The 22,220-nt window shown below is 33.2% G+C and overlaps 1 protein-coding gene across 7 annotated transcripts in view; it reads left to right on the plus strand.

Moving 5' to 3' along the window:
- The window catches only part of OXR1 (oxidation resistance 1), a 452,988-nt gene that overhangs the window by 427,265 nt on the left and 3,503 nt on the right, over window positions 1–22,220 (plus strand). For 3 of the 7 annotated variants that reach the window (XM_033126004.1, XM_033126009.1, XM_033126005.1), the window contains 5 exons: window positions 14,880–14,960; window positions 16,817–16,942; window positions 17,712–17,864; window positions 20,131–20,226; window positions 21,807–21,880. In XM_033126004.1, coding sequence (XP_032981895.1) covers window positions 14,880–14,960; window positions 16,817–16,942; window positions 17,712–17,864; window positions 20,131–20,226; window positions 21,807–21,880 — 530 coding nt within the window. Of the gene's footprint in view, window positions 1–2,068; window positions 2,371–14,879; window positions 14,961–16,816; window positions 16,943–17,711; window positions 17,865–20,130; window positions 20,227–21,806; window positions 21,881–22,220 lie in introns of those variants that run through there. The other 4 variants (XM_033126006.1, XM_033126008.1, XM_033126010.1 and 1 more) reach the window with 3 other exon arrangements.

Genomic DNA, 22,220 nt, shown 5'->3' on the forward strand with positions numbered 1-22,220 from the left:
CTGTATATTACATCCTCATGACTTATTTTATAACTGGAAGCTTGTACCTTTTGGCAACCACCAATCTGTAATCTTTAGCTATAAACTTGTTTGTGCTTTTTTTTTTTTTTTGGTTGTTGTTTTAAATTCCACATGTAAGTGAGATCATCTGGTATTTGCCTCTGACTTAATTTCACTTAGCATAAGGTCCTTAAGGTCTACAATGTCCCTAACGTCCATGTTGTCACAAATGGCAAGATTCTTTCTTTTTTATGGCTAAGTAGTGTTCCTTTGTATATCTTGGCGATTATAAAGAATGCTGCAATGGACATGGAGGTGCAGATATTTTTTAGAATTAGTGTTTTCATTTTTTTTGAATAAATTTACTGAGAAGTGGAATTGCTGCATCATAAGGTAATTCTATTTTAAATTTTTGAGGAAACTCTCTACTGTTTCCCGTCGTGGCTGCACCAGTTTTCATTCCCACCAATATATTACACAAGGCTTCCCTTTGCTTCACATCCTCGTCAACACTTGTCATTTCTTTATCTTTTTGATACTAGCCATTCTGACAAATGTGAGATGATATATCATTGTGATTTTGTTGTTTTTTCAAAGTGTGGTCCCCAGACTGTGAGCATCAGCAGCATCTAGGAATTTATTAAAAATTCAGATTCTCAGACCCCATTCCATCTGCTTAACCAGAAACTGATTTTGGAGCCCAGCATTCTGTGTTTTAACAAATGATCCAGATGACTCTGATGCAGGCTAAACTTTGAGAGCCACTTGTATAGATCTGTCAGGACACATCCTGTACTGGCATGAAGGTAGCCTTCTCAGAAACAACATGACTGAAAAGATGATCTGAGGAAAATCAAAGCTGTATTAGAAGCTTTGGTGATGTATATTGAGTAGACAGCCAACAAAATAGGCTATCCTGGTGCACTCGTGTGTGTGCGTGTCTCTGTGTGTGTGTGTGTGCATGTGTGTTTAACAATCTCATTTAAATACATTTTGGTACACATACAATATTTTTAATTTTTAGGAAATCTGACTAAGTAATGAATAGGTTTCCAAAGTGGCACCCCCACCACCACCAAATCCTGTAATGTCGTCGGTGTGGCCAGGGGGAATCCAGTGACGGGGTGGTGTGGATGTACGATGGGACTCTGTATGTAGTAAGGCCAGTGTGGAGATGGTTATAATGTGCTCCTGAGAGCTTGTGGGAAAGAGATGGTAGGGTAAGTGGGGTGGGGCCGGTTGGGGGACGTTCAGTGTGGGGCGTGCTCTGTGCTGTGCATGTACATGCTGGAAGGTGGAGGACGGAAGTGTGCGGGGGGTGGTGCAGTGCTGTGTGTACTAGAGAGGTGGTGCGTGTGTGTGAAGGGTGTCACTGTGTACACAGTTCTCGGTGTACCCACAACAAGGTGAAGGCAGGAGCAGGTTTGGTCTAAAATGGAAGAAATCTTCCGCTGTACTATATTATAACATTGATTGTCTAGTTAAAATTGAACTCTGGATAATTTTAGTTTGTAGACATAATAATATTCTTAAAATTTGACTTATTTGGTTATATTCAGCATGCCACTGGTTAGTGAAGTATATGTAGGCATAAGTAAATATAAGTACTTTTTCAAGAAATCAAATGTTAGAAAATGCAGTGTAAAAATGTACTGTGTAACAGTCAAAGGAATTTTCAGGTCATTTTGAGTATTTGTGTAGGATTTATTTGTAGTAGATTGGCTTTGTTTTTACATAGTCATTCCATGAAATAAGAGGGTTGAAGAGCCCTCAAAGAACATTTTATTGTTTAAAAATGCACACACAAAAGATGAAATTTTTTAGGACACTTAAATCTAAATAAAAAACATAATTTTATGATTATATGAGCAAACAACACAATGTTAATTGAAATAATTTGTGTACGTTGGGAGGGACTCGGGCAACTGTGCTTATTACTTTTTTATGACTAAGATATTTTTAGTGTATGTCTTAGTGTACTGGTTTTAGAAATACATGCTCTGTGTCTTTAAACTTTTGAGCCCTTTCTTTGCACATTTGGGCACAGCGCAACCAAACTTAAACATGGGAAACCCTCTCTTCCCTCCCCAGCTTTACAGTCTCCACTCAGGACTCTCTTTGCAATGGACACTACTTAGTGATTAGCTCTTTGTATTGTCAATCAAATCTTTGTCTCTAGCAAACTGTTTTGTCACTGTGGTAGGAAGGGCTCTTGTGCTGGAAATTTATCTTTGACAGAGGAAGAATGCTTTTTAAAACAGTTTTTACAAGATCTGATGTAACTTAATTTGCCCTGGAAAGGAAATGTCTCGTCTCTGGTATGGGAAAAAAGGGAGAAGACATCAACCAATTAATCATAAATATACTCTGGTAAATCTTAGTCAATAATTTTAATTTCTGTATTTACTAGTATTTTTATGGTGACATTATGCAAAATTATACAATTTCTGAAAGTTTAATCTCAAGAGAATATTTATATAATACAAAATTGTATGATTAAAGAAAAGTACCTTTAAGTTATTTCTGCTAATCCTAAATATCTTCAAAAAAGGAAATGAATAGGGACTGTAATTTGGATTTGTAGAAGTGTTTTGATTTTCCTATTCTACATAAGCAATAGCTACCAAATCTTTATTGCTGCCTAAATTTTTTACTTAAGCTTAACTTTCACAGGAAAGTTGTAGGAAAATATTCAGAATCTTTTTCTTGCTTAAAAATAAGTTGAGTAGGACAATCAGAGTGAGTTAACTCTAATTTTTTTGAGTGGATTCCAAACTAGATACATTTATAATATTCTGTAGTAAGAGTATTATTTTAGCAATCTGAGAAAAGGTTTTTTGAAACTATCCAAACTGTTTCAAACAGTGCTATTTAATATAAAACTTTAAAAGGTATTCTAATAAAAATTTCAGTCAATGTTACTATTTAAGAATCTTAGTTATTTTTTAATATAAATGTGTGTGCATTATTTGTTAAAAAATATATTATCAATTATTCTTTCTGTAGCAATTCAGGATTATATCTTGCCTTAGTAATTTTATTTTGTTTTTACTGTAGTTGTGGGTGATAAACAAGGCTAGATATATGCTTAGGATCAGGAGTGACTTTGGAAGATGGCCCCAAAGCACCTTGCCCACCTTTAAATGTTAAGCATGTAAAAATATTATTGGTATTATTTGTAATTGGTCTAGAGAGTGCTTTGTTATGTTTTTATTTTTAAGTTGAATGATTTCAAGTTTTTGTTTATATGATGAATCAGTACAGAAGAATTTAGAAATCTGAAATGGTGGAATTAGTTAAAATTGTGATCAGATTTATTAGAATAGCTAATTAACACATTTTTTTTTAACCAAATACACTGAAGCTATTCATGTATTTTTATATTTGCAGTTAGAGTAAACATCATTATTTTTGCCAAGACTTTAATACAATGTAATTTATTACAGACACAGGCAAAATAAATTTTGGATGTTTTGAATTTTATGGATCTTCATAATATGCATCATACACTTATTGCACCCACTCCTGTTCATCCTTAGAGGAAACTGTTACATGATTTTTGCCAGATATGAGAGCATGCTTCTCACTGGTCTTCATCTCGGCCACACAGACAGTTTTCATATGTTATTTCATTGAACCTTCACAATAACAGCAGTCAGTAGTATTACTCCCTGTTTTAAAGGTGGCTCAACAGGTACTGAGTGGTTGCTGAACTAAGCTGTCATGGCACACAGTTTGACCCTGGCACATTCTTGAACCCACCAGGATACCATTTTGAGTTTTCTATAGTGGCGCAATATAGTATAATGGGTTTTGATGTGTAGACAAGTTCCGGTCCTAGGTTTCTAGCTGTTTTCTTTGCTTTAGATGAGATATCCCAGGAGCTGTAGGGCAGGAGAAAGGCTTAAGAAATAAGGATTAAAAGGTTATCCGTTCTTTTACTTGTTTTGTAGATTGAGATTTCCTGTAAGGTTTTACCTGCAAAGAGGCTCTTCTGCTTTAAAACTGAAAATAGAAAATGGTTCTTCTAGAAGAGGAACAAGTATTTTAGAACAAATAAGATGTCTCATTTTTGGACTTTGTATTTTGCAGTGTTTTACAGTTCTTCATATCTGTACTCACTTGATTAGCAGAATGGTACACACCTAAATGACGAACTGCCTCCTAGTTAGTACTCCATGGCTGTATTTATGGAAACCGTGACAGTTTTTTAAATCTCATGTATGTGGTATCATATTTAACCTTACCAGTAACCCTATGTGTTAATCAGATTATTTTCATTTTATAAATAAGTTAATTAAAGGCTCAAAGATATTAATAGCTAGTACGTGGAATTTGCCCCCAAAATACATGGAAAGAAGTTAAACCTTTGCCAATTAGCTTTTCAGTGAAAATCATACTGATCAAACATGCTTAATAACTTCCTTATCTTTATTGTTTTAAGGCTGTTTGAGTATATTCTGACACACCACCTAAACTTTAATCTTCTAGTCATTTATTTGAAGCTGTGTATGTATTTGATATACCTATATATTATATCCTACCTTTTTATTGTCTTGTCACTAAATTGTCTTTTGCTTGAAAGTTATACGCCTATTTATAAGGATTTATGCTTAATGAGACTAAAGTCACTAATCATTAAATAGTGACATTTATCTCTATCAATAGCAATACTTCACTAATTTAATCATCATTGTTTTTTGTATTAGACCCTTACATATGACAAGACAGATTTTATATTTTGTATTTTAGGCTTTTATATATATGAAAACACAGTAGAAACGCTCCTATGCTGAATTGTTTACATCTGTGTAAGAATTAGCTCACAGGTAGAATTTTAAGAAGAACTCATTTAAATGTAAAAATTTTTCTAGTGACCTCAACTCAATAAATATTTCTTATAGTAATGATAAAATAATTATTTCTACTAACACTATACTTATAATAATACTATATATTATTCTAAACACATAACACGAGTTTTTTAATCTTTGTGAAATATTGCTACTATCATCTCCATTTTATGAAACAGAGGCATAGTAGTCAAAAACCAGTCTAGACATTCTGACTCTAGCCTGTGCCATTAAGTTTTTGTTTGTTTTGTTTTGTTTTGTTAGTTTGGGTGTACAAAACAATGTAATAGTTAGACATTTACACCCCTCACAAAGGGATAACTCCACCTCCCCAATCTACTATCCCTCTGACATTATACATAGCTGTTACAGTTCCACTGACTTGATTCCCTAAGCTGTACTCCACAACCTGTGACTATATATACAGAGGGTGCCAAAAAAAAGCATACACATTTTAAGAAAGGGAAAAACTGTATTAAAATTACACCGATAACAAAAGATGAATACAGGTCACGTTTGACTTCTGCAGTTGCAAGAGGTGCTCAAAGTGGTTACCATCAGCATCCAGACACTTCTGATTACGGCAAACTACTGCCTGAGCATAGATAACATCTCTTAAAATGTGTATACATTTTTGGAGGCAGCTCCTGTATATATATTTAATTATAGTTGACATTCAGTACTGTTCTTCTTCAGCTTCAGGTGTACAGCACAGTGGTCAGAAATCCACACTATCCATGAAGTGATCCCCCTGATAAGTCTAGTACCCATCTGGCACCCCATATTATTGATTATATTCCCCATACTGTATTTCATATCCCTGTGACTACTAACCTGTACTTTCTAATCCCTTCACCTTCTCCCCTATTCCCACCCCCCTCCCATCTAGCAACCATCAGTTTTTTTTTCTCCTATAGCTCTGAGTCTATTTCTGTTTCGTTTGTTCGTTTATTCTGTTCTTTAGATTCCAGATGTGAGATCATACGGTATTTGTCTTTCTCAATCTGACTTATTTTGCTTAGCATGTGCCAGTAAATTTTTTGCTATACTCGATCTCAAAATTTTCAGAATGTAACTAGAAGTAAATTAACATTTATTTTGTACATTTAATTAGCAGTGTCTACTTTATGTGTTATATATATATCATTTATTCCTCATAAAGTGCTTAAATTATGATTATTATTTCCAAAAGATCAGAAATGGAGAGATTAAATATGGTTGCTCAAGTTCACAAAATTAATACAAAACAGAAACAGAGTTAAGGCAGAGGTCTATACCCAAACCCAGTATTCTTTCTGTTATATTATGTTGCCTACCTATAGTACATATTCACAGGAAATTTATTAAGTAATATTTATATATGCCTTAATTGTATGTAAAACATCCTCTGCTTTCTAGTTACATATATTCATGAAGGAGGACATACATGCATATATTCAATGTAGAATTTTTTCTTTATTTGGCTTAGTAGTTGAACGCATATTTATAACATATGCAAGTTATAAGGCATACTAATAAAATGAGTATCTGTGATCCCAATACCCAACTTAAGAACTAGACCATCACCAATGCAATTGCATTGGCCTATGTGTTCTTTCTTTCTCGACCTCATCTCATGCCTCTTCCAAATTGGTAACCATCTCCCGGAATTTTGTGATTATCATTTCCCTGCCTTTTTTTTTTAATGGATTTTATTTTTTAGAGTAGTTTTAGGCTAACAGAAAAATACAAAGTACAGAATTCTCATATGCCTCCTTTCTCCCCAAAAACAATACCCCTATTATTCACATCTTCTATTATTAGTAAAGTTCATTTGTTACAATTTATGAACTAATATTATACATTATTATCACTCAAAGTTCATAGTTTATGTTAAGGTTTGTTCTTTGTGTTGTACATTCTATGGAATGACGTGTCTACCATTAAAGGCTGATACGTAATTTCACTGCCCTAAAAATTCCCTGTGCTCCATACAGCCCTCCTTTCCTCCACCTTAACTGACATTTTTACTGTTTCTATAGTTTTGCTTTTTCCAGAGTATCATATAGTTGGAATCATACAGTATGTAGCCTTTTCAGATTGGCTTCTTTCACTTATGATGCATTTATGGTTCCTCCCTGTCTTTGCATGGCTTAATTGCTTTTTTTTTTTTTTTTAAATATTCCATTTTCTGGATGTACCGTAGTTTATTTATTGAAGGATATCTTGGTCAATATAATAAAAAGCTGTTTTAAACTTTCATGTGCAGACTTTGTGTGGATACAAGTTTTCAACTCATTTGGGTAGATATAAAGGAACACAATTGATTAATTGTATAAGAGTATGTTTAGTTTTGTAGGAAACTTACAAACTGTTTTCCAAAGTGGCTGTACCATTTTGCACTGTACCAAAAATGAAGGCGAGTTCCTGTCACTCCACATCCTCACCAGCATTTGATGTTGTCAGTGCTTTGGATTTTAGCCATTCTCAATAGTTTGTGGTGGTATCCCATTGTTATTTTAACTTATATTTATCTGGTAACATATGATAATGAGCATCTTTTCATATTATTTGCCATCTGTATATCTTCTTTGTTGAGTTATCTGTTCAGATTTTTATTTAGTTCATGTTTTAATTAGATTGTTTTCTTGTTGTGTTGTAAGAGTTCTTTGTATATTTTGGATAACATTTATCAGATAAGTATTTTGCAAAGATTTTCTCTCAGTCTGTGGCTTATTTTTTTTTTCATTGTCTTGCATACCAGTCACAAAGCAGACATTTTTAATTTTAATGAAATCTAAATAACTATAATTTTTTTCTTTCATGTATCATACTTTTGGTGTTCTACCTAAAAAAATGCACCCTCAAACCCAATGTTACCGAGATTTTTTTCTTGTGTTATCTTCTAGGAGTTTTACAGTTTTGTGTTTTCTGTTGTTTTCCATTTTGAGTTAATTTTTGTCAAAATAATAAGGACATTGTGCAGATAAACTGTTTTGCATGTGAATGTCCACTTGTTTCAACACTATTTAGGGGAAGAGCATCCATTTTCCTTTGAATTATTTGTATTTCTTTGTCAAAAATCAATTGTCTGTATTTGTGTGAATCTATTTCTGGATGATCTGTTCCATTCCACTGATCTATTTGTTCTCTTGCCAGTATCACACTGTCTTGATTACTTGACCTTTATAAGTTTTGAAGTTGAGTAGTGTCCATTTCACTATTGAAATTGACTTAAAAAGTCTAAATTTGTCCTTTTCCTTTATCATTGTGTTCACATTGAGATCTTCCATATAAACTTTAAATAATCAGTTTGCCTATTATCCACAGAACAACTTGGCGGGATTTTCATTGGAATTGTGTTGAATTTATAGACCAAGCTAGAAAGAAGTGTTATCTTGACAATATTGAGTCTTCCTATCTGTATCTGTGAACATGCAATATCGCTCCATTTATTTACATCTTCTTTTATTTTTTTAGAATTTTGAACTTCTCAAATGTAGATCTCATATATATTTTGTTAGATTTACACCTAGGAATTTCAATTTTTTGGTAGTAATATAAATAGTATTATTTTACATTTCAAATTCTGATTTTTCATAGCTGATGTAGGAAAGCAGTTGACTTTTATATATTAGCCTTATATCCTGTAAACCTATAATTGCTATTAATTGCAATAGTTTGGGGTTGATTCTTCAGAATTTTCTACCTGGGCAATCATGTCATCTACTAACAGTTTTATTTCATCCTTCCCAGTCAATACCTTTCATTTCCTTTTCTTGTCTTACTGCATCACTAGGACTTCTACTACAGTGTTGAATAGGAGTGGTGAGAAGGGATATCTTTGGCTTGCTTCTTAGTGGGACAGTATTTCCTTCCTCACCATTATATATAAGAATGTTACTGAACAGAAAAAGTTGTCCACTTGATGTTAGCAGAGCCAAACACTAAACACCAAGAATTGTAGTAGGGAAAGATTGCTTATTTTGTTATGAATGGAGCCACCCAGGAAGCTAATGGTCAGAAGCCCAACCTCCCCAATGGCATGTAGGTTACAGATTCCATAGGGCAAAATCATAAGACCCTGTGGGTTAGGGGCTCAGGGTCATGCAGGGAGCCGATTGGGTGGAGGTGAGGTAAGGGTAATAAATCATCTCTTCAGGTCTTGAGGACAATTCTGAGGTCTGCTCTGGTGTCCCTCTGTCTGATTTCATGGGAAAGTAGCCAGGGGTTTCGTTCCACCTTAGGGCTCAGGAGCTGAAACATAACTTAGGGCAAGATGCTATCATTAGCCTGCCAGAGGTCCTGACCTTGGGACCAGCTTACTGGTCCTGACTACTGTCTTGCTGCCTCGAGGGTGCTTATTATCTGTGGGAAAGGCTAGGTCTCTGAGGGGTTTTTATATATATATATATATATATATATATATATATATATATATATATATAGAGAGAGAGAGAGAGAGAGAGAGAGAGAGAGAGAGAGAGAGAGATGATATCAATATAGAACTGGGATTTAAAGCTAAATTTAATCAAAGTCATAAGGAGCCTCAGTTTCAGTCACTAGGAATTTTTGGTAGATGTTCTTTATCAAGTTGAAGAAGTTCCCCTCTATTCCTAGGTTGCTGAGAGTTTTAATCATGAATAACTATTGGATTTTGAATAGTGCTTTTTGTACATCTATTGATACAATCATATGGTTTTTCTTATTTAGTCTATTGATGTGATGGATTATACATCAGTTGATTTTCAGATTTTGAAGTACCTTGCAAATGCCTTGCATACCTGGAATAAATCCCACTTGGTCATTGTATATAATTCTTTTTATACATTGTTGGATTCAGTTTGCTAATATTTTGTTGAGGGTTTTTTCTTGTATGTTCATGAGAGATACTGGTTTCTGTATTTCCTTTTTTATAATGTATTTATGTATTTATTTTATTAATTGCTGGTCTCATGGAATGAGTTGGGAAGTATTTCCTCTGCTTCTATTTTCTGGAAGAGATTGTAGAGGATTAGTATAATTTCTTCTTTAAATGTTTGATAGAATTCACCAGTGAATCTATCTGGGTTCATTCCAAAGGTAGAGACCATAACCTCTTCGGGTTTCTTTGTTAGTATAGAGTCAGCTATTGTATTGCATGTATTGTTGCCTTACAAAAGTCAACATAATAATAATGGCCAGAATGGAAATCTATCCAATTTCTTCTTTTTGCTACTCTTATGTCTTTCATAGCTTTCACAAAGTTTTCATAGTTGTTTATAAAGTTTCTTTGATGTTTACTGGTAGCTAATTTGTTTTTGTTGTCTAGAACTAGGCCTAGTACCTTCTGTTTTGGAAGGTTATTAATTATGAACTCAACTTCTTTAATATAAGTCTATTCAGATTATCTGTTTCTTCTAGTGTGAGTTTTGGTGGTTTGTGTCTTTCAAGAAATTGGTCCATTTCATCTAGATTATCAAATTTGTGGGTAGATTTGTTTATAACATTCATTTATTCTTTTAATGTCCATGGGATCAATAATGACAGTGACGGCCCTCTTCATTTCAGATATAATTCAGATATAATATAATTGTGTCTTCTTTCCTTACTTTAGTTAGCTTTGTAAAGGTTTATCAATTTTATTGAACTTTTCAAAGAACTATCTTTTGGTTTTGTTGCTTTTTTTCTCCATTGCTTTTCTGTTTTCAACTTCATTGATTTCTTCTCTATTTTTTTTATTATTTATTTTCTTCTAGTTACTTCAGATTTAATTTGCTCCTTTTTCTAGTTTCCTAAGATGGAAGCTTAGATTATTGATTTTCTTATATATACATTCGATGTTATACATTTCCGTATAATCTTTGCTTTTGTTGCATCCCAAAATAAGTTGTATTTTTATTTTCATGTAGTTCAAAATATTTTAAAATTTTCCCAGGACTTTTTTTGACCATGCATTAATTAGAAGTATGTTACTAAAAAGTATTTTGGTATTTTCTCACTATTTCTGTTACTGATTTCTAGTTTAATTTCATTGTGGTCTCAGAGCATACTTTTATGACTTCTGTTTCTTAAGGTGTGTTTTATGGCCCAGAATGTTGGTCTGACTTAGTGAATAAATGTTCCATGTAAGCTTGAGAAGAATGTATTTTGCTGTTGTTGGGTGAAGTATTTTATACGTGTCAGTTAGATCCAATTGATGGAGGGCAATGTTCAGTTCAGCTATGTCCTTAATGATTTTCTGCCTGCTAGATTTGTGAATCACTGATAGAGGAGTTTTGAAGTCTCCAACTGTAATAGTGAATTTACATGTTTCAGGATTATGTAATGAATATTCTTTTCCTTGGATATGCTGTGGAGAAACAACACCGTTCCTCTTTTATGAGATTCACTTTTTGTATTTATTATTCCAGGAAGCTCATACTATGTATACATATTGTAATTGAATGGTTTTGAGTAGGAAACAGTTTTCTTTTTGACTAAATATACCTGCATTCTCATGAAAATCTATGAGTCACCTACAAATGTACTTCATAGGAATTATTTTAGATGCGGAAGATGTATTCAAATCAAAACTTTGACAATGTGTTCTATTTTGAATTCCTTCTGGGTTTAAGTCTTTTTTCCCTCTAACAATCCTATTTTCCAGTTATCTAGTTCATTCTCTATTTGCTCCTTTTATGCCTCATTTATTATAGTTCCATGAAGTGTTATTTTGGAAGCAATAGTTTTAATTTAACGCAAAAAAGAACAAAGTTTTAACACAATCCATGTTTTATTTTGTAATATGACTTTGTTGTATATGATGAACTATAGAAAAGAAAGTTATGTGACTTCAAGGTTTCTGTCGTATGCCCTTTTGGTTAGCTGCAATAGGTCAGATTTACATTTCCCCCTTGATTAACAAATTTTTGGATACCAGAGAAGTATAAATGTCGTTGATTGGGTAATATTTGTTTTTCTACCCGATTTCCCTTTACTAAGGAATAAAAAGTAAGGACTAAGTAAGGAATAAAAATGCACATTCACAGATTTACCAGAATTTTGTTACTCTGTAAGACAGTTCGGGGAAGGGAGGTTATTAGTTTTGGGGGTAATTTCAGGGGGAAATATTGAACATTCTGGAAAGAGGACTATTAAACAAAGTGTTGGTGTTTATATCTAGGAGAAGGACATTTTCTATTCATGGGATTGACAGCAACCTATAAATACAGAATTATATTCATTATACAACTATAAGTTTTCTCTTATTTTCAGCTTTTGTTCTGTTCTTGTTGTTAGTTCCTTTGTAATAGAGATGGGTGGATTTAATCCCTACTTTTATGTTTGTAATTCTGTGAAAATAAATGCTTAGGAACACACTTTCTTTGTGTGAGAGTCCTTTGTCTAAGAATGAAAAGACTAAGGAGTAAGCAGTTAATCCTGCAGAGGGCAGGTCCTGTTGCATTGTAGTTGCTGTACATGGGATATAGAAGTATATGCAAACCACTCTATTCCTCAAGAAATGACTTTTTATCCAGACAGTGAATACACTTTTAATTGGAAGGTCTTGGTTTCCTCAACTGTGTGCCCTTAATAATAAAAGATGTAGGACATTTTGTAGAAATGTGTCTATTTTCTACTTAAGTTTAATCTTTTGGGTAAAATAATAAATTCTGAACATGGGGTATGATTTACCAAGGGATAAAAATTAAGACTAACTCCACTTCTATCATAGGTACTAGGAATCAAAATCTCTTTTGTTGTGATAGGAGGAAATATATTTCTGTACTCATTTGATTTCAGATCCCTTTGTTAATTCACAGACTCTTTTGACAGTTTTATGTGTGTGTTCATCACAGCATGAGTAAATATTTAGGGTTCAGAAAGTGGTGAGTTTGTAAGTCCCAAAAAATAATACATTTTTTAAAAAGTATGAATGAAGTTAGGTAGATTAGTGACATGAAAGAAATTATAACTTGACCATATGTTTACAATGGCAGTTCATGGGTCCCTCACGGATCACTCCTGCTCTCAGTGATGTGGATGAAATTAGATTATCACTGATCCATTTTGTGAGCATAATTCAATTTCAGTTCCATCAAGGAAGTGTGTTTAATTTAGTAAACGAAGGAGCCTGAAGAAATAAGTGTAAGATCAGTGTTAACCAGAAGGATAGAAGGAATGCAGAGGAGTAGCTAAGTCATATAATTTGAAAATACTTGGCTATGAGACTCTTGATTAAACTGAATACCATGGGAAGAAGAAAGAAAAATATAACTGGCCATTAAGTATTTTGTAGAGAGTTCAGCCATAGAAAAGCAAGGCAGTGAGCTTTTTCTTATATTTATCACCTAATTTTTTTTCATCTTTATTGAAAATTCTGTACTTAATTGAAAGGTCTTTAATATTTTTGTCTAACACTGAAATTTAAAATAATTTCAGAAATGTCATTCTTTGTACACAAGATAGTTGAGCTCTCAAAACTGAAATATTTTAATATCAGAAATAGAAACCAAAAATAAATAAGGAAGCTCTTAAGACATTATCCTTTAGCACTTAGGGTAATAAATAAAAAATGATCAAGTTAAAGTAGTGTTAATAGTAGCTCTCATGGTAGGCACTGTACTCCATTCTTTATATGCATTTTATTTCCTCATCTGATTTATATAAAAACCCTATTTGGTATGTACTCTTATTATTTCCATTATTTTATGAAGAAATAGAAAAAGAAGGGGCCCAACCCAGGTCCATCTGATCCCCCAGAGCTGGAGATCATAACCACTTAGGGTTTCTTTGTTAGCTATCGTATTGCATACATTGTTGCTTTGCAAAAGTCAGTATAATAATAATGGCCAGAATTGAAATCTGTCCAGTTGCTTTTCCTTTTTTCTATTTCATGTCTTTCGTAGCTTTTAACAGGTTTACATAGCTCTTTATAGAGTTGCCTTTTTTTTTTTTTTTTTTTTTTTTTTTTTTTTACTGCTGGCTAGTTCATTTTAGTTGGCTTAGAACAAGGGACTTTTAAAACCTAGGTTGGAAGTCTAAACTCTGTGGGCTGATTGGTTTGGTTTAACTGCATTTTGTGGCCAGAACCTCTACATATTTGATCACAAGAGCAATTTGTCATAGCTCAGGAGAATCGGCACACGTTTATGGCACCATCAGAGTTCACTATATTATGATTACTGTTTGGGGAATTATGTCACAATCTGAAAAAGCTGTAGCTGTCAACCTAAGGAAAGTTGTCTGTTTTTGTGAGTTTTTTTTAATAAGAATGTTATATCTGTCATATATGGCTGTCAAATTCAGTACTATGAGAGACTGGTCTAGGCAATTACAGAAGATACAGAATTTTCCTTAGGAATTTAAAATGTAGGAAAGCCATTAAGCTTTATTCACAAAGAACTGCAACAGTACCAAATATAAAGAAGTAATATAGAGGAGAGACCAAAACTAAAGTAGTGACATGCCTGAGAAGGTACTGTTGATTAGATATGCTTTTGAAAACCTAATTTTCTATTTTCTAGAGCTTGTTTTTCTTATTGCCTTAGTTTTTAAAATGTACTTCATATCTTTTTCTTGCTCCCTTATCTCCTTTTTTTCTGATGCAGAACATATAGCATGAGTGTGTTTGTCACCTTTGCCTGGAAGAAATTTTTCCAGCATTGCCATCAGGATATGTACAGTGTTTGAAACTAAACTGATTTGGAGGGAAGGGTTGAAACTATCATTTTCTTTGTAAACTACAAAACATTTAGATTGTTAGATGTCATCTTTGATGTTAGCAAAGCATGTTTCCTTTTATAAACAACTAATTCTATTTACTCAAAAAATTGTCTATATGAAACAAGCCATAAAATAAACCTGATATTGTGAACTAGTTGGAATGTAGTGATTAAACTCATTCATAATGTATTTCACTGGAGTTTGATACATAAATCTCTTGGATTTTCAGCATGGAGTTGGGGAAAGAAATCCTGATTTATAGCTCTTTTTCCCCATTTAAATTTCTCCATATTTTTGTTTTATTTTGGCTATTTTCCTCAACTGTCAGTGGAATTATTGTCTTCCTGTTTCCATATTCAGGTAGTGTCAGTGGCTGAGTATCACCGCAGGATCGATGCTCTAAATACTGAAGAACTGCGCACACTCTGCAGACGTCTCCAGGTGCCCCCTTCAGTAGTTTAAACCCCTCCAGACATGACTGCTCCCTGCTTTTAATGTCTGTGGTCGGGACAAATCTCGTTTTTGAAGGATTTGTTTTGACTACAGCACTAAAATCACCCACCAGAAAATTCCTTTTTGTACTAAGAGTACAGTAATGCCTTGAAGAGTTGCAGGATTGTCTTTTCTCTCATCTTTTCATTTGAAAAAGTTTCAGAGGAATTTTCTGTCACTTCAGAACTGTTCTTAGCACTGTGTGTTTCTTTGACTGATGAGTTTGTTTTCTCTTAATTTTAACATGGAAAGAATGTCTTTGGGTTTAAGATTGAATTTTCACTAAACACACTCTGAAAGATGTGGTGCTATGGGAAAATTTTAATGGGTAGTAAGACTTTAAATATTTTCTCTCCTTTAAGGCTGTTTCAGTTGTATCAACCCCAAATCAAATGATAAAATAAATTGTTTTGTTTTTGAGGTATTCCTGGTTGGTATTAGAAATACCTTAGAATAATGTAGGTTAAGCACCAGAACTCGATAAATTATTGAAAATTCCAGAAATAAACTTTGTGATTTTTTTTTTTTTAGAAAAAAGAAACTGATACAATTGAACTCATTTTCCAGTTATGTGTATTACTGTGTGTTTTCCTCTTCTTAGCAAGATATGCTTTCATGGCTTTGCTAGAACTACTGAATTGTTTTCTTTTAGTGCTTCTCATTCTGCCTTGAGTTTTTTGTGTTTTTTTTAACCTTTCACATCATCAAAATAAGGGTAAAGCATGATGATGTGAAAGAATTAATAAAATGTAGCTTCTCATCACAAAACAATACAGTTCTAGAACATGTATTGGTTGAAAATATATACTGTTTAGGATTGTTAAGAAGTATGTTAAAGGAACAGAGTAGTTTAGCAACATTTCATTCCTGTATGGAATCATAGTCACCTAGCATTGCTGCATTTTAGTTGTCTGCTCCAATATAATTCTATTTTCCAATTTAAAAGTTTCATCAGTAATAGTTATGTTTCATATATTTTATTTTCTAATGTTAATTGTGTTTATATGTTAAAATAAAATTAATATGAAAAAGTAAGTGCCAACAACATAGATTGTATAGTTTGTTTTGACTTAATCAACATTTTTATCATTTTAAGAATATCAGTGAGATCATTTCCACCAAGCAAAAAAGTATTTGTTGTTTTTAATGCATCCAATTAATCTAATTTACAACATAGATTTGTGAACAAATTAACTTTTAAATTTGTTGTTTGGTCCAACCAGATAAAAATTCAGCATTTAGAACATAAAAATATTGAGGGCATTTTTTAAAATAATGGTAACTTTTTTGGTGAAGCAAATACACACACGCGCACACACACACACACACACAGACCAATGCAGTTAGACTTTTTATTGTACTATTCTTTAAATTAAAATTTTGGCACCAAGGATGTTTTCTTACTGATTTTTGGCAATTTTTATGTTTGCCATGGAAAAAATAACTCCACGCATTTTAAACAGCACACATGAAAAGTACGCTAGTTGGGTTACTTTTGCCTTTCATCAGCAAAATTAAAGTTTGCATGCAATGGTCTCCTTCTGCATAGAAATATGGGTTTATCATTCATTACCTGTCCTTCTTCATGTACTGAATGAGAAAAATGTCTTAGAGTTAAAAAAATATTTTTCTACATTGGATATGCCTTTGTTATTGGATGGAGCATCATTTGCCTTCTAAAAATACTAAATTAAAACTTTAGTCAACTTCTTTAAGGTATAAAGTTTGATTTCTCTAAAAAGGCTGAAATTTTTAAAGCATGTTGCAATTTTATATTAATATGCTGCTGCTGTTTACTTTTTTAGATTACTACCCGGGAAGACATAAATTCAAAGCTAGTGGCTCCAGTGAAAGCAGAGCTGGAGTCTGAATCTTTTCGACCAAACCTAAGTGATCCCAGTGAACTCTTACTGCCAGAGCAAATTGAAAAGGTATGACACACCCATATATGTGCATTTCTGAGTGTGTACCCATAAAAGTGGGTACACACTTTTTGAAAAGTGAAGAAGCGCAGTTACTGCTACTAGTCTTCCTTTCCAATGAAGAAAACGTAAATACAATATAGTTACTAGTGTAATAGAAGGTATTAGGAGATTTGGATAGCACACATTAAACATAACAAAAGCAATTTAGGTGAGATACTACAGTAGCCAGTATTTAATTTCTTACTGTATGCTAGTTACTTGTTCATATGGATTATCTCATGTAGTTGTTACAATACCTGTAGGAGTTGGATACCCTTATCGTATGTGTTTTATAAATGAAGAAACTTGGGCATAGAAAGATTAAGTAATTTGTCAAAGTCACACAGATATAATTTATTGAAGCTTGATGTCTAACTCTGATAATCTGCCTCTAGAGCCCATTATTTGAGAGGTTATTATTAATCAAGCTAACAGTCCCATCAATATTTTTGTTAATTCAATACTGAGGGCACTATTAGGAATTCAGGTTTCTTGTCTCTGTTCTAATTTGGATCTTGTTCAGCATGATTCTTTTCTTTTCCTACTGGACAGTATTTCATACTGAGGGATGTGCATTTACTCTTCAGGCATCTCAGTATCTTTGAGAATGATAAATAATTTCTACTGTCATTTTGTAGCCTACGTTTTATAAAGTACCATTAAATCCTAACTGGCATTAGTGTCCTGTAATTGACAATAAGCTATGCTGTAAATGTTAACATTTTATTTTTCGAAGCTTACCAAGCATCTTCCACCAAGAACGATTGGCTATCCATGGACTCTTGTTTATGGCACCGGGAAGCATGGCACCAGCCTGAAGACCCTTTATCGAACAATGACAGGTTTAGACACCCCGGTGCTGATGGTGATTAAAGACAGTGATGGGCAGGTATGAAAATAACTACGTAGACACCTTACCCTTTAAGAGATTACAGTAACAGTAAGCTTTTAGCATATTCTTTTGGTAAAAATTATTTTCATTGGTACATTTTATTAAGTATAACTGATAATTATTGAGTGTGTTTAATATTCAAGACAATGCTGAGTGCTACAGAAATTAGATAAGAGAACAAATATCTTTTAAAGAGCCCCTGCCTTCAAACAGATTATAGTCTGGTAGGAAAGAACATTTAAGCATATAAATATCTCATGCCAAGTAAAATATGCCACGTAGTAAAAACCTAGAAAAAATAAAAGAAGTGTTTAGAGTAAGGGTTGTGCATATCTGATAGGGAGAGATAAAAGTGAGGTCGTCAGAAAGGGTGGAGATTGACAGATTTGAAAGTTAAAGATAATTGTGTGAGAGTGATGCCAAGTACAAAACCACAGATAAGTAAGAGAAACATTGATGTGTTTCTGAAACAGCAAGTTCAGGTAAATTACCAGCATTGGAGAGTAATAAGAGGGTGAAATAGCAATATTAATTAAAAAAAAACAAAACAGCACCACTACTACTAACACCATTAATGTGCTTATGCAAGCTTGTCTGATCACTTTATAGTATCTTAAGTAATCATCAAAGCCCTGTGAGATTGATACTTACATCATCCCTGTTTTAGAGATGAGTTCATTTTAAATGGAAAAAATAAAGATGAGTTAACTATGACTTAAAAGTGTTTTATCAATTTTCTCAAGGTTTTATACCCAATAAAAGGTATTTGCCAGAATGACAATGAATGAACTGCTGCTACATGTTGTGGCATAGATAAGTGCCACAAATATAATATTGAGTTAAAAATCAGACACTGAAGAGTCACTGTCTTACGGTTCTGTTTATAGAAAGTTCAAAACAAATCTGTGTTATTGTCTGGCTCGTGGCTTCCTTTGGGGGGTGGGGGTGCAGGGGAGGCACAAGAAAGCTTCTGGTGTAGTTGTGTGCCTTGGTGTGAAGGAAGGTTAAATGGGACTTTGCTTTGTGATAATTCCAAATTGAGCTGTACATTTATATCTTGTGTATATACATACCAGGGGTGCCAAAAAAATATATACAAGAGGACACTTTGGTCAACGTTGCTCAAGCAGTAGTTCGCCGCAATCAGAAGTGTCTGGACGCTGATGGTAACCACTTTGAGCACCTCTTGTAATTGCAGAAATCAAACAGGACTTACATTCATCTTTTGTTATCGGTATATATTGAGTATTACAATTTTAGTAGTTTTACTTTCTTAAAATGTGTATACATTTTTTTGGCACCCTCTGTATAAAACATATATACCCTTTCAGTAATAAAGTCTGTTTTAAAAATTAAGACTATAAAAATTAACTGTCAGGAGAGGCAGTGACTATAGATAGAGATCATTTACCAAATTCTCTGCATTCCCATTTATGATAGAAACTTAGAGCCAGAGCATTGAAATGACTTGCCCAGGTCTCTTACTCATTCATTCTTTTTTTAGGTATCTACTGTGTGTCTTGTACTACCGTGTTTCCCCAAAAATAAGACCTAGCCAGACCATCAGCTCTAATGTGTCTTTTGGAGCAAAAATTAATATAAAAGCCGGTGTTGTATTGTATTATATTATATTATATCATATTATATTATATAATACCTGGTCTTACATTATTATATAGGATCCAGTCTTACAGTAAAATAAGACCGGGTCTTAATATTAATGTTTGCTCCAAAAGACAAATTAGAGCTGATGGTCTGGCTAGATCTTATTTTTGGGGAAACACAGTATGTAAGGGCATGGTGTTAACAGAGACAAACATTGCAGAGCCTAGGCCTATCCAATGAAGAAAAAAATAGCACACCTTTTTAGTAGTAGATGTTTACCTGTACTGAAGGGTTTTTGCTTCCCTAAGTGCTACAGTACCACAGCAGCATGTTGTCCTTACTGTACATACATGGTGCATGTAAGTCCTCCTGAAATGTGTGAAGCACTTTTTAAGATTTTCTGTTTAATTGTTGTAATAAGAATCTTTTTAAGAAAAGGAAAAATCTGTTTCCCCCCCATTGAGAAACTGACATGATTTGTAATTGACAGTAATACGAATATATAGCAACTGATTATATTTCCCTTTTTAAGTACAAGTACATAAAACTATACTAGATTTCTATTCTTTTTGTATTTTACTTAAACATATGTACTGGGATAATGCTTAATGAAACAAATTACAGTCGTGTTATCAAATATGCCTTTTTTTATCCTTAGGTTTTTGGTGCATTAGCATCTGAGCCATTTAAAGTGAGTGATGGCTTTTATGGTACTGGAGAGACCTTTGTTTTTACATTCTGTCCAGAGTTTGAGGTAAGGACAGTTATTCCGATATTCAGTTTATAAAGAGTTGGCATAATGAGGGAGCATGCACTTGGAGTCATGTACACTTGCATTTGACCCTCATCTGTGCCTTTTACTGACTGAAAACTTAGCACTTTTTGGATCATCTTGAGCTTCAACTTTTCTGTGAATAGAATGGGGACCATAAAATGTAACAGCTGTTTAAAAATTAAGTGAGAATCATATGTACAGCACTTGGCGTGGTGCCAGAAACATCATGGGCTCAGGAAGGAGTATGCATTGCTACCACTGTCCTGTTTATGGATTCTCATTGTGAAATTCCTAGAAATTTTAAATTACTAAATAAGTTTAATGATGTAAGTAAGTCTTGAAAACCTAAAAAATTATTTCGGTTTAAATCAAAAGTGATTACCCAATTCTTTTTTCTTTACATGTGGCTTGACTAACTTAAATCAAATATATTCTAGTGTTAATAAGATCTAAAATGTAAAGGTATACATGAATTTTAGTGAATGTGTGACTATTTAAAACACTGAGTACAATCCCGGCATCTTGTGGACATTAAGGGAGTCAAAGATTTCCTAAGAGAGGAAATTATAATCTTGAAAATAGGAATCAACACACTTGGTTTTAAAGAAAAGGTGGTGTGGTCTTTAGGAACTGTTTCTATAATGAACAAAATAGAAAGGATTTGATAACACAATAGAAGCTCTCTTAAACTTGAGCTTAACTGGCTCAACAGAATAACTGGTGCTTTCCATTCCCTCATAAAACATGTCGGCTGACGCTGACAGCTAACTGGAAGCTTGTAGCTGTTACAAAATTCTTAAGCTTCAGTTGTGCTTATTCTCAAACCTTTTAATGCTATTTCTACCTGATGTCTGTAATAATGTAATAAATCAAATGTTTTCTGACTATGAAAAAGTGAATGTTAAAGCTCATTTTATTGAAAACTATAATGAATATTTTGGAAAAACTGGATAGTGGTAAGGTACTAGAAATTACTGTTTGTATTAGGTTTAGGTAAAACTCCCATGAAAGGTTAGAGAAAAAAAATTTAAGAATATAAACATCTAAAAGTTCTCATTGCTCTTTAAAGAAATCGAAACTGGAAATCATAAACATATGCCATGGGCTTATATAAGAATGATGATAGACAAAGATATACTCAAAGCAGCAGCCTTGGCCCTATGTCAGAATACTAAAATGTTATCAAATTAATGTCCATATATGTTTAATCTTAAAAGTTAATGGCATCCATATCAGTTTTTTAACTTTCTACTTTCTTCAACTATTTTCATTAACTATTCAATTCTTAATACCCATATAGTCAGAAATGGGAAATACACATGAAGAGATAATAAGATTTGAGGAATTGGAATTGAAGATTAGTTTCAGTAAACATGTGCTTTCAAATTTCGTCATACAAACATTGAAACCTAAAGCTCCACTGCCCACCCTTTTTCTGTTCTTGGTATTATTCCTCTTACTTTCATCTAGGCTTTGTTAACTCTTTGGGGTTTAGGAGAACTAACTGTTTAGTAACCGTTTTCATGTACATATTTAAAGCTTTTTTTTCATTTCTGTAGGTCTTTAAGTGGACAGGAGATAATATGTTTTTTATCAAAGGAGACATGGATTCCCTAGCTTTTGGTGGTGGTGGGTAAGTCTCTTGAACAGTTTACCATGAGATATTTCAGAAACTTGAAAATTTTATTTGTGTTATTTACAAAAATCACTTATTTATAAAATCAGTTATCTTTGGAAAGTTCTGACTTTATAATTCTGTGTATTATGACTAAGAAAGTATTAATTTATTTGCAAGAAAGTACTTAAGTGTGCTGTTTGCAATCATTGGTAAAATATTTGTTTATTCATTTCAAAATGCTGTTTAGTTGATTCTCTTTTGATTAAAACCCATCCTGTTGCTGGAATACAGTGACTCCTTAGTATTTGAAAAAGAAGTATATTAATACCTTAGAACTTCTCAAATTTGCAAACCA

Source organism: Rhinolophus ferrumequinum, chromosome 14, assembly GCF_004115265.2.
Source record: "Rhinolophus ferrumequinum isolate MPI-CBG mRhiFer1 chromosome 14, mRhiFer1_v1.p, whole genome shotgun sequence".
Classification (NCBI taxonomy): Eukaryota; Metazoa; Chordata; class Mammalia; order Chiroptera; family Rhinolophidae; genus Rhinolophus; species Rhinolophus ferrumequinum.